Source organism: Colias croceus, chromosome 19 (genome assembly GCF_905220415.1).
Source record: "Colias croceus chromosome 19, ilColCroc2.1".
NCBI lineage: Eukaryota > Metazoa > Arthropoda > Insecta > Lepidoptera > Pieridae > Colias > Colias croceus.
The window spans coordinates 3,660,269-3,674,010 of NC_059555.1; the positions used below are offsets into that span (position 1 = coordinate 3,660,269).

The following is a 13,742-nucleotide window of genomic DNA, read 5'->3' on the forward strand; positions in this document are numbered from 1 at the left end:
CCGCAATTGGCTGAACTGAAGTAAACATATTGCGAAAAATATATTGCGTTCTTATATTCAACCGTATATTCAAGACATAAGTGTCTATCATCTTTATTTACTCATTCTGCCTCACTCCTCCTCCTTCCCGGTTGTTGTGCTGTTTATTGTATTGTTGTCATTGATTCACTGATTTAGTGTTTTGTTTTCACCGACTTCAAAAAAAGGAGGAGGTTCGGTACCGATATCAAAATTGTGCAGTAATTAATAATATCAAATCTTTTTTATATTTTACTTTTCCGTTTTTGAATTCGTTTATGTAATAATGTAGTTATTTTCTACTATATGTACAATTACGATCTATCAGTTGAATTTTTTTAATCATACATTTTTATATAAAAAAATATACAATATGGCAATTTTGTTTAGTTTTCTCAAAATTTCTGGAAACACTCGATGATATCGTTCCGATATTCCGTAATGAGTGAGCCGATACGGCTATCAATAGAAAACCCCTTCCAGACGACACAATTTAATCAGCCGATTTGATTGCCGATTGAATCGGGCCCAATTTGATCCTCTATCCACACGTACACAATTAAATCGCCAATTTTAGTTCTGCTCCGTTGCCGTTACAGACTGGACTTTTATTTTGCAACATGCCTATTAGTAAAAAACAAAAATTGGGTCTGATTTTGGCTGTAACTACAAATTTAGAAGAAAGAAAAAGAAAAAGGATATGGAGCAAAGAATGGTTGCTTAAAAGAAATCGCCTAAGTCATATAAATATTGTTAGAGAACTGGACAGTGTCGATTTCATAAATTTTATGCGAATGGACCATGACACTTTTAATGAATTATTATCTCAAGTAAGCCCATACATTACTAAACAAGACACTGTTATGAGAGAAGCCGTTAGTCCTGAGGAGAGATTAATAGTAACGCTTAAATATCTAGCATCAGGAAGAGATTACAAGTAAAAATTGCCCAATTAGCATCCACACCACCCAATTTGATCGGGCAATCCCAAGGCAATCGCAAATCGGCCGATCCCGACCACCCAATGACCTTCAATTTCATATTTCCGTCTAGACGACCCAATTTGATTGCCAATCTAGTCAAATTGGACGAAAAATTGTGTCGTCTGGAAGGGGTTTAACGAAAAATATATTGATAGCCGCTGTGGATAGCCGTATCGGCGTCCGATATCCGATAACGGATCGGATAATGTGAATTGTGAAAACGCTCCAGATTATTAAAAAATAAAAACGTTCCTTTTCACAATTATAAGATGTGTAAAATGTGTAAATAATAATTAATTAATTAATAACACAATATAAATTGTTAAAGAAAGGACGACAAAAATGTCTCAAATAAAATAAATACAATTTATTTCCTCCTTACCCACTTTCTTTTGAGAAATTTTAATTTTGTACTATATTGTAGTAGTAAAATATTGTTTTTCTTAAACTAATTTAAATCCTCGAATAATAAATAGTAATTAGCACTTTAATAATAACTAAATATTTTTGAATTATTTTTAGAAAATAAGATTTTGTGCTGAAAGGGATCACTTCTAGAAAATGATGCGCGCGCATTTAGTATTCCGTGTTTCTAAACATGGCAGGTCGTAGTGGTTTTGACGATGGAAATCCGAGGTATTTATTATTTAAATCCGTAATTAGCTTAGTTTGATCCGAAAAGCAGTGTTAATTAAAAAATAATATGAAATAAAATCGATTTATTGTGTGACATCCATCGACATCCGCATGCATTTCTTTTTCTTGACGGCGCGATAACATTGAAAGAAAATGGTTTTTTTAACAAAAAGTGCGTCTACCTACGAATATATTAAATTTATCGGCTCCGCGAAAAATGTATTAACATAATCCTTGATGTGCAATGTGCGTGTATAAATATTATAGGTTATAATATACCACGGTTATCGTGATTGTGTGCAGGGATTATGGAGGCAGCAGGAGGACGGCGGGCGGTCGCCCGTTGCCGACGGAGCCTCCTTACAAAGCCTATGTTGGAAATCTACCCTCTGGAATCATACAAGGAGACATAAACAGAATCTTTCCAGTGAGTAAAATTAATTATTAATTTTTATGCAGTTTCAATGTTGGTTCCATATTTTTAATACTTATATTATTGTTTATATGTGGCACATAAGCGAAATTGATGTATAATGTGTTATAGTTTCAATTCGGAAAATAAACCAAATAGGTAAGAAAAAATAATATTTGCCGCTCATCATGCGTTAATTATTTCCTTATCTTGTATGTTTAGCTAACTTTCAATGTCTTGAACAGTGATTATGTCACTGTCTAGGTCAATTTACATCTTGTTAGTGCTACCGTTGCTTTTTCTGTTGCAATACAAAGATTATTGATATTGCTTTGATGAATTCAGTCTTGTCTTGTTGGAATATCTATATAGAATAGTCAATAGCTTATGATTAACTCTATGGTATCAAGTATGAAAATACTAAATATATGTATACTAAGCCATTTGTTACTTGATGAACTTCTGTTTTTTTTTTTGTTAGATTAACTTGTGTATGTCTCTTTTCATTTGTTATAGCATGTTCTAGGACTTAATGTGTGTAAAGGAGAGGTCTTCATAAATAGTAAATTCTTATAATATCTAAGTATTTGTTGAAAATAAGATCACTGTTTTTGATAATATTTTATAGGTTTCCTGTTAGAATCACGACATAATATGCGTAGATGTGTGTTGGATTTTTAATTATATATTTTATTAGAATGATTATCCTGATCCTGGTTAAAAGCTTTTGCTTGGTAGTGGAAGCGGAGCGCTTCCATGGCTGGAAGATAAAAATCTACGGATTGTATCCTAATTACTCATAAATTTACAAAAATTTGACAGATTAGCCGTAAAAATGTTGTAGTGACAGTTGATAAAAAATAGGTTTTATGTTTTAAATAGATGATATGATTAGCCTGTATACCAAGCTATTGCTTATGAATTATACACAGGATGTGATGACTAATATACATTGTACGAAACACTTTCGGGAACATTACATATATTGATTATTCTCTTTATCATTTTATGTAAAAAGTGACTGCAGAATGAGGATAAATTGTTCCGTATGAGCTAGAAGAAAATCTATTGAAATGAATGGTCAAATATTTCTCCTAAACAAGGCTTTTTTGTTGATCGATGAGAGGCCCTATTTTGTAAATTGAACTTAGTTACCTTGCTATGCCACTGGACTCAGAGCATGTTATGACAAAGATTATTGCCTAAAATATAAGTAATAATATAAGTTATCTAATAGATAAAAGTTAATTATGAATGTATTGCAGTGCCATCATATCATAAATATGTATAACATACCAATTCTAATGACTTCTCTTCTATAACAACATTTCAGGACCTAAACATAAAAAATGTGAGATTGGTTATGGATAAAGAAACTGATAGATTCAAAGGCTTCTGCTATGTGGAATTTGAATATTTAGAAGATTTGATCAAAGCAATCGAGATGAATGGTGCCCTAAATGTAGATGGTAACTATATCAAAATTGATGTGGCTGAAGAGAAAAGAAACGACAGGTGAGTTTAGTACTAGAATCCTACTATAATATTATGCAAAAGTTTGTGAAAATGTGGAGAATGGATATTTGTTACTCTTTCACGCAAATACTACTGAACCAATTACAATGAAATTTAGCTCACATATAGAGGGTAACTTGGATTAACACATAGGATAGGTCCCGAAATCATCCGAGATCCCGGAAATCACACGGAAATGGGAACTATGCAGGTTTTTCTTTGAAAATGTGAACGTTTATATCTAATAGAGAAAAGTTTCTAATTGGAATCATGGTACAGAATTTCTAATTGGAGTAGTTTGGGCTGGGATATAGTGCTATATCATTTGAAAAATATGGTTAGAAATCCTTTTTGTGTTTCAATAACTGTTTAATTTATTTTACCTTAGTCTTACATCAAGTTTATATGCAATTGATGATCCTGTTCTAAGTAATTATAATTCTTAGTACAGTTGACTGTTTACAACGGCTAATCTACAATGATTGTTGAAGAGTGATATCAGAATCAATTAGAATCATGCCAACTGAAGTCAGTTCTGAGTTCTGACTAATTAGCCACATATTAACATGAGCTCTTTTAGCTAGTCTACACTTTTCGACGTATATCATTACCAGTCTAGTGTAGATGGTTGATAGTCAATTTCTACTGGTATTTGAGCCGGTTAATTTCCGTGTGTGGAATTATTAAAAAAAAATATTTTTATTAAGAAGTGAAACTGTTGAGGTTAAAATTTCAAAATTGCGTCATGGCAAAACCATCACGTCATAGAGTAAGGCGATTATTTTGTATTATTTTAGTTTTACTTCTGACACGTCTGCTCGGCGCACAAGCTCCTTTTTTTCTTTACATAAGAGCAAATGAATGTTCCCACAGAGGAGGCGGTTTCGACCGCGGGCGGCGGGATGGCCGCGACGGCGGCGGCCGTGACGGCGGTCGCGACGGCGGCGGGCGCGGCGGGTTCCGGCGGGACGGCGGGCGTGGTACGTACGACCACTTCGAGGCCGCCGACCGACGCGGCCCGCCGCGCCACCAGGGTGGAGGGTTCACACATGGTAACATCACTAACGCGGGATGGGAGGACTTGTCTGTGATAGGTTTTTTTTTTTAAATTTGATATCTGTGCCAGGGATGTTTTTATGATGTTGGTAGTTAGAATGGAAACTTTTTTTATGTTGGTAATGGTTTTTATTTTTGAATTTTTGACATTTCGAATAATCGTGGTTTTAACATTGAGATAATATTAATATGGAGACGATACCGCCTACATCACTTATGTTCCACTCAACATACGTCATGTGGCGTAACTGCACTCAGTCGCTTGCTCGCTCATTGGCGCGAACGTCACGCTCATTTTTTATTTGTTTTAAAGTGAAACGCATCAAATATGCCTACGTGTGTGTTACGATATTGCACAAATAATACAAAGAATACGGAAAAGTGCAAAGGAATAACTTTTCATCAGTAAGTAACTAGATAATAATTTTTAAAACTTAGTTAGAGCAAAATTTTTGGCGGGCGACATTTTGTCATAGATTAAAAATTTAAGATATGACATTGGGCATGAAATAAGTGTTGTTAGTAATATTTGCTGGCGTATATTTTTATAGTATAAAATAATAATTTTACATATTTAGAAAAGCATAGACTGGTTGTTAATTGAAAAAAGGTGAAATCATGAAATATGAAAATCAATTACTCAATCACCAATTTTTTTTGTTAATTGATTTTAATCAAGTTTTTAATTGATATTGTATAAGCTACTGACTTGAACGTATACTTGAATTATTATTTATTTATCTGCACTAATATTATAAAGAGGAAAACTTTGTTTGTTTGTTTGATTGTAATTAATAGGCTCATAAACTACTGGACCGATTTTGATGAAAGGAGAATGCCCATTTTTGGTACTGGTTTTTCTCATGCATCAAGACAATAATACTATTAAAAAAAATCTCGGCAATTTAGAGACCTTCTTACCATCGGAAAATATATTTTGAACAGGGAATGTTTTGTAAAATCTAATAAGACATGTAATTGTTTAGATCCGTTATTATAGATTTAGTGTCCATTACCGGTTACCACGGTAACCAAGCGGTAACTTATTACATTTACTATGGTAAATAGCTAAATGTATTAATATCGATTATTGTTTTCATTGAATTACAAAAAAATCAATTAACATAAAATCACTCTTTTATACACTGTAGGTTGTTTTAACAAAGATAGTGAAGTAAAATAATATAAATATGTATATATAAAAAAAATATTATTATGACATAGCTTGGTAGGTAACCAGTTATTTCTTATTTGTTTCTTTCTTCGAATATGTAGTGAAAAAATGATTCAAACAACAACAACAACAACATGTAAACCGAATAAAAACTCAATTGGCATTTTTTAAGTATATATTTAGGTTTTCTTACCTACACTACCTACCTACCTACCTACCTACTTACCTACACTAGCCGATGAACAGATAGATTACCTAAATCACACATAAACCTAACTAAATCGGGGTTATTTAAGTTTTGAGGTTATTTCACATTTTTCTCAATAACTTGAAAACCCCTGTTTTTATCACAAAAAAATCAATTGGTAAAAATCTTTTGAATATCGAAGAACCCTCCAAAACCACTCTGGCATTGACGCAACACTGTACTGTGGTCCATACTTTCATGGGCATTCTCCTTTGGCACAGACAATCTTAAGACCCTGAGAAAGAACATAGGCTACTTTTTATTGCGAAATATGTGCCACGGGCGAAGCCGGGGCGGACCGCTAGTTCAGAGATAAGTAATTAATATTTTTTCTATTCAAGGTTTCCATGTCTGGGCCGTGAAGAAAGGGAAAAATTATTTTTTTTTCTAAAAAAGGCTCAATTTGTAAGGAATAAAACTTCCCATAGCCCTGACTGAACCTAAAACACGAAAAAAATTAAATTATTCCATATGACGTCACTATTTACATCATCCTATATTATATGCCAGATATTGTTAGCCCCGCGTAGTAAAGTCAGTTTATACCTAAAATAAATATTAAGTAAGTACAAAGAAAATTTCAAGTCAACGTGCATGTAGGAGTGGCACCCAATAAAATAGACAGAATGAAACAAAGTGTCGCCTCTATAGCGGTGAGTCAGTGACATCGCATAATCTATGACTGTCTAGCCGTCATTCGCGCGCCCCGCGCCGCCGCGCTTGGCGCACAGATTTTGTTCGTGGTGTCTGCTCCATATTAATATTATCTCAATGGGTTTTAATGGTTTTTTAACTTTTTAGGCGCCTATTACATTTATTTTTTAATTTAGGTTTTTGTTCATGTAATTTTTGTATAGTGTTGTACTAATTTGTGTATAGTAAACAAATGAAAATGATTTTGCAATATTACATAAATACCAACAAGTAACAACCATCCTGTTATTGATAAGGAGTTGTAATACTTTACAGGCATTTAAAAATATACTTATTTAATTTTACTTTTGCTTTACAAACACAAGAGAAAACTATAATAGTAGGTTATTTTTCTTAATGTGTTTTATTTTAATTTGTAGATAAGCAGACAAGTCTTCATTCATAATCATTGTTCATATTCAATGGTAGCTTTGATTGCATTAACAACTAACATACATGAGTGAATAATTATGTATATTGTTATATTATCAAATAAATGCTTAAGGTTTTATATCAAATCATCTGTCTGATATTACTCATATACTTTAAAACATTTTCATTTTTTTATTCATGAATTGCCATTGGTTTGAAAATTTGTTAAATTGTGTTTTTGTTTTTTCGTGTTCACTCACAAATAATAATTAATCATTCATCTGTAAACATTTTTTCCATTGAATTTACACTCTGGGTACATTTAATCATTTATTTAGTTATTTAGGGGTTAATTAGAAAAAATCTAATTACTTAACACTTTTAGTAAAATCATGTCATAGTGCTCTGTTGTGGCTTCATGAAAGTAATAAAATTATTTCATGTACATATACTATAAAAACAAAAGTACCTATTTCATATTTAAGAAAATATTAGCACAACAAAAATTCACTTCTCTAAATATGTAGAAGTTATATCAAAGTTAACACCACAACTTTTGCATTGTGCTTTGATTTTTGTGGCCTTAATACATTTGTTGGCTTAATTAGTTTTTATTTTGTTTCCTCCCCTTAAGTATTAAGGTAATTAAATTACGTTTTTATTATTTCTATAATTCTTTTAACAAAATACACAAGTACAGATCCAATACGCAAAACACTTTAGAAATACAACCAAGAAGCACACAAAATTTTAAAATTTTTCTCAATAACAAAAAACAAAAATATACTTAATTACTAAAAAAAAGAAAAACATAACCATAACGAACGTATAATTCAGACCGCGAACGCGCGCCGCCCGGCGGTGCGGGCGAGCGGTGGAGCGAGCGGGGGTCGCGCGGGTCGAGCGAGGAGCCGCGCGGGCCGGGCGAGTGGGGCCGCATGGGCCGCGCCGGCGGGGCCGCCAACCCGCCGCCCGCGCGCCCGCGCCGCAACTTTGATGACATGCCGCCCTCGCGACCAGGTCAGTGACACCGTTGGGTCGGTACATACTGTTGGAGCAAGCCGGAGAGCCGGAGGAGCAGTGGTGGCTCAGTGGTGAGACCTCGGACTTCGAATCGATAAGTCCGTGGTTCGAGGCCAGGCGAGCGCGCAGGAAATAAATTGATTTTTCAATTTATCTGCGCATGTTGTAACATCACCACTGCTCGAACGGTGAAGGAAAACATCGTGAGGAAACCGACATGTCGAAGAATTAAAAAGTTCGACGACATGTGTCATCCGCCAACACGCACTTGGCCAGCGTGGTGGATTATGGCCTGTACCTTCATAGGAGGCCCGTGTCCCAGCAGTGGGAACGTATATGGGCTGATGATGATGATGATGATACTGTTGGAGACAGTATGAGCATGCTATCCGCGCCGCAACTTTGATGAAATGCATCCTCGCGACCAGGTCAGTGACGCCGTTGGGTCGGTACGTGCTGTTGGAGACAGTATGAGCATGCCGTCCGCGCCGCAACTTCGACGATATGCCGCCCTCGCGATCAGGTTAGTGACGCCGTTGGGTCGGTACATACTGTGGAGCCAGCCGTCTGCGCAGTGACAGCGATTATTTGCCGCCTTCGCGATCAGGTTTGTGACGCCGTTGAGTAGCTTTATTGGTTTTATCATGAGGGACGTAACAAGTACGACGAATTCGAAATACAATTTCAATTTTTTTAGAATTTAGAAAAAATCGTTTTGCAAATTAAAGGTTTTGTAATTTGTTTATGCAGCATAAGTAACAATATATATTGAAATACAATATGTAAATCGGTTATGAGATCTATCAAATTTACATTTTAATTTTTTCAATCAATACACTATACAGTATTCATTTATAAAAAAAAGAGTGTTTCCAACTTTAATACGTGAAACTTAAAAATTGCAGACACATCCGGCAGGCCGAAGCTAGTGCTGGAGCCGCGGACGGTGAAGGAGCCGGTGAACTCGCTCGCGGCGACGAGCCAGGCGTCGTCGATATTCGGCGGCGCGCGGCCGCGGGAGGAGCGGCTCAAGGAGCTCAAGAGCGAGTAGGCCCCACACATCGTCTAATGTAAGCCGACTCACCGACTGCCCTCGCGCGTTAATAGTACAGAGATAAAGCTTCATACATCCCCACGAGTCAATAAGCTTCATACAAACATATGAGTGGATTAATAGTACAGATGCAAAGCTTCATACAACATGAGTGGATTAATAGTACAGAGACAAAGTTTCATACAAACTCGATACACGAGTCAATAGTAGCTTTATACAACATGAGTGGATAAATGTATGTACATTTTGTATGTACAAAGCTTTGTACAACCACATGACTGGATAAATAGTACTACAGTAGTAGTAGCAGTAGTATACAGAAGCATTATACATCCAGAGAATTGCCCCCCGCCCCCAAATGGTACTCTTCTAATAAAAAACATCATAAACTTTACAAAATAACAAAAAATCAACTTGTTGATGTTTCAGTTGCAAGCTTGTATATATTTACGGGAAAACGTGTTATTTTATTATCAACTAGCTTTTCGCCTGCTTTGTCTAAAACCTAATAAATTTTATACAAAAACCTTCCGCGGCAATTACACTGTCTATTAACCCATTGAGCCCCAAGCGGGGCCTGAGTTATTAAAAAAACCCTCCAAATCCCTTTTGTAGTTTTAAGAGACTAAGACACTAAGACATACTTCGGAAGTGACTTTGCTTCATACTATGTAGTGATAAGCATTGTTTATTGCACTGTTTATAATACTTTAAAAAATATATCATCATGCGATCATTAAAAGGATTAAAATAGTAAATAAAATTATATTTAATATGTAACAACCCTACCAAAATATGAAAAATAATTTAGCATGTTGTTTAGAAGCTTTGTCTCTGTACAGTTACTTATGTCCTCTCGGTGCGTGTGTACTACCCTCATATGTACTACACACATAATATGTCATTTTTCAACCCTCATATTGTGAACCATTAGGCTGGTTTCAGAGCTTGACCGACCATCAGTGCGTACGTCAGTCGCGCTTGTCATATGTATGGAAATTCATAAAACCGTTCATAGCTAGACCGACCATACGCACGCGTATTGTCATGCGTATTAGTGTCATAGTCATACAATTGTTGATGCGTATCGTCAGGACCGACGGTACGCACTGACGGTCGGTCAAGCTCTGCAACCAGCCTTAGTGTTGGTGTAATATGAATGTCTACCACTACCCTACCTAGGTACCCACTACCTTAGTAAGATGTGAGCTTACGAAATTCGAACCTTGTGATTTTAGGAATTTCAATTTCGGAAAATTAAAAAAAAAAATGAACAAATTTTAGTTTTTAATACGATATAATCTCTCTAGAGGTTGTAGTAATTTAAATTGATACCGTGATTGGCAAATTAAAAATTTTTCAATAACTTACTTTTCACCGTCTGTTACAAAGTAACAACGGCAGCTACTTATTATTGTGTATGATGTAATTATAGTGTAACGCTTCATCTACATTTCATTAAAATTCTTTTTCAATCGTGATCTATGTGAATCTATAAAACAACTCAAAAACATATTTTTTATGATTTTTTTTCCAAATAATACTTATTTTTATGGAATAATTTAGATGCATATAGTTTATTTTCGTACATGTTTACACGTCTTTTCCTCGTTTCCAAAGTTACTAGTAATCAAAATAGTCGAAATAGACACATGTAAGATTGAAGAAGAATTAATAGAAGATGCCAAAAAGGTAGTAATTTTTTAAGTAATCTAATGTAATGTTAAATAATCGAGGGCTTTTGTATAAATGGTCGCGTTACTCGGCTTAACTTAGATGTACTTTCATTCAGTGTACATGTATCGTCCTATCTCGCCCGCTATACTCTATGTATGTTCCATTATTTAATTAAAAATGTGCAGAAAAACATTGTAAATGTACTGGAAGGATTTTGTTAGGTTGTGAGGTTGTAAATCATTTTTATCATATATGTATTTTGTTAGCTTTGTTATAATATTATGTATTGATGCGTTTTATCGTGCGTCACTTTCGCTAATTTATGAGCGGAATCAACGGCGTTATTGGTAATGCTAGCTTTTGGCCTCGAAAATCCTCAGTTTGTGTGTAAGATGTTTTGTTTGCATAATATCGACTTATTTCCATAATTATTGTCTCAAATATATTGTGTCTTATTCTTATTTGCATATTGTTGTTTAATTTGTGAAAAAATCTTTTCATTTTCAATAGTGATAAACCATTGACACGGTTTTTTAATACTCTGTTGCGACGGTTTATAAATTTTTGTTCAATTGTTTAAGTTGTTAGATCTAAAAAAAATATGTAATTGTAAAACATAATTTAAGAAAACAATGTCATGGGTGATTTATGATTCATTAATAAACTTCCACGTACATGGATTTCTACTTTATCTAGGTATGTGTGTAATTTCATGAAAAATGTGGCAGAAAAAAAAATCGCAAAATTGTAACAGGTTATAGAAAAATAATAAAAAATAAATTCTTTGTATTCAGTGTTTTATTTCAAGTTATTTTCAACCTATCCTTTTTCTATAATCCCTACCAATAATATAATTATGTGAAAGTAACTCTGTCTGTTTGTCTCTACCACAGAACCAATTTGCCTTTACTTATGCCATTATCAATATATCAAAATTAATCAGTACATAATACATACATAACTATGAAATATAAATGTCTAAATATTCGAGTTACCATTTCAAGGTTATTAAAATTTTAGAGAAATATTTTCCTGTTTGGAGCATATTGCATACTAACATTGAATCGTATGTGCCGACAGCAGAGCACACGAGTCAAGTGAAACTTCTTTAGCAAGATTCAAAGATACAAAAATCATTGCTCTACTCCATGACGTGACGGTATTGCGATGACGCGACTTGAAATTTTACTCTAATTCACTTCAAAGTTATTAATGGTAAAAACTTAAGCGTACGGTATAATTTTATAAATTAATATCACCTTTATCATACATGACATAAACAAAATGATGAGAATAATAATTTTGGATATAATTTTATTATATAACAACAAGGGCTGGAATGAGTGGTATAAAGAAATGAAAAAAAAAAAACATATTAATATTATAAACAATTTATTAAATATCCAAATCATCGTCAGGATCCTCATCATCCCAGTCATCCACTGCATCTGGTTCATAGAATACTCTACCCTGACCTTCATTGATTTTACTCATGTATGGTAGTTGCAATTTATTCTTCTCCAACTGTGATATTTGATCCGTCTCTATCTTAAATGTTGTGAGACTTCCAGGTGTAACCTTCTCTACTTCATCTTTCTTACTTAATTTAACTATAGGTGATAATTTAAAGTAACAAGTCCTAGAATCATAAGACATAATTTCTTCGCTTCTCAACAGTTTGCCTGCCTTTTTTATTTGTATGTACAATTTGTCATTTTTCTTTCCATCAAAGGTAACTATTGCATGGGCTATGTGATTCAAGTGTATTTGCAATTTTGAATTTAGTAATATACAATCTTTGTGTAATATTATTATAACCTTTGAAACATTCGAATCATGCTGAAAATTTTTGATAATCTTTAAACAATTGTTCCATCCTAACAAGAGGCTCATTTGATTTACAGAATCAATGATTATTGTTGTTTTTTCTTTTGGTTTATCCAATGCTTCTCGACATATTTCATCAAAGAATTGGCATCGTTTTTCCTTAAATATACCTTGCCATAAGGCTACTGGCTGTTCAAGACAGAAAATATTCAACATGTAATCATCTTGGACAAGGTTTTGAAGAAGAGGTAAAGCATTTTTATTATAGTCTTCTTCGATAAGAATTGTTGTCGTCGCTTTAAGCTTAAACAGTGTCATTGCTTATGTGTATAGTAATAATTAAGGTTGCAGGTACACTTAAATACAGCAGTGATAGCTTTACGTAATGATTAAATCTAAATAAGCAATTTCAGTACTATTTACATTAATGTTTCCTGTGAAAAATAAATACCACACCGTAGACAGAGAAACTACTCTGTCTACGTACCACACATACATTCACAGAGTACTTTTGTATATTTTGACATTATCCAAAAACCAAAAACTCCAAAAAGCATGCTCAATAGTGCTCAGTGCTCAACAATGAATAAGGAATCACATGGAAGTGACATACCTACAAAAAAAGTGTGGCCGGCGCCATATTGCTTGTAACAATTACTAAAAAACATGGCGGTGTTTAGTGCCGAGAATATATCGATAAACATTATTATGTTTATCGATATAAAAATAATATTAATATATTTTTTTTGAAGTTATACTTCTTTTGGCGCGTAACTTGTAACGCGTGTACATAAACACAAACTCTTTTTTATTTATTTTAACTTTATTGTACAAAACATAGAAGTAAAATTACAAATGGAAAAAATGACAATGCCAATTAATAAAATTAAGTATGACGATGGCTGCTTGTGACGGTAACACCTATACAGGGTTACTTGTAAAACACCAGCAACCTCGCCGGACAAGATAGCTAACCCTGTATAATTTGATAAATCCAGTTCAATTTTGACTTCGATATAAGGATTACGGTAGACTTACAATTTGGTAATTTCAGT

At 34.0% G+C, this 13,742-nt stretch overlaps 2 protein-coding genes across 2 annotated transcripts; one reads left to right on the forward strand and one right to left on the reverse strand.

The window, feature by feature from the left end:
* The first annotated feature begins 1,504 nt into the window (after nt 1–1,504).
* LOC123700070 (eukaryotic translation initiation factor 4H-like) lies at nt 1,505–9,738 on the forward strand. Its single transcript, XM_045647186.1, has 6 exons — nt 1,505–1,637; nt 1,941–2,064; nt 3,383–3,564; nt 4,438–4,616; nt 7,944–8,126; nt 9,035–9,738. Exons 1-6 carry the CDS (start codon nt 1,600–1,602, stop codon nt 9,178–9,180), a joined length of 852 nt encoding a protein of 283 aa, XP_045503142.1. The 5' UTR covers nt 1,505–1,599; the 3' UTR covers nt 9,181–9,738.
* A 2,497-nt stretch (nt 9,739–12,235) lies between these two features.
* On the reverse strand, nt 12,236–13,258 carry LOC123700071 (elongator complex protein 5). The gene has a single exon (XM_045647187.1). The coding sequence runs from the start codon at nt 13,003–13,005 to the stop codon at nt 12,256–12,258; it is 750 nt and encodes a 249-aa protein (XP_045503143.1). The 5' UTR covers nt 13,006–13,258; the 3' UTR covers nt 12,236–12,255.
* Between the last annotated feature and the right edge of the window lie 484 nt (nt 13,259–13,742).

What these genes read in the sequence shown, in the direction of transcription:
- LOC123700071 (XM_045647187.1), bottom strand. Translation starts at nt 13,005, where the DNA reads ATGACACTGTTTAAGCTTAAAGCGACGACAACAATTCTTATCGAAGAA.
- LOC123700070 (XM_045647186.1), top strand. Translation starts at nt 1,600, where the DNA reads ATGGCAGGTCGTAGTGGTTTTGACGATGGAAATCCGAG. An exon ending in ACATAAACAGAATCTTTCCA is followed by an intron (nt 2,065 to 3,382) that starts GTGAGTAAAATT and finishes ACAACATTTCAG; the next exon opens with GACCTAAACATAAAAAATGT. An exon ending in GGGTGGAGGGTTCACACATG is followed by an intron (nt 4,617 to 7,943) that starts GTAACATCACTA and finishes CGTATAATTCAG; the next exon opens with ACCGCGAACGCGCGCCGCCC.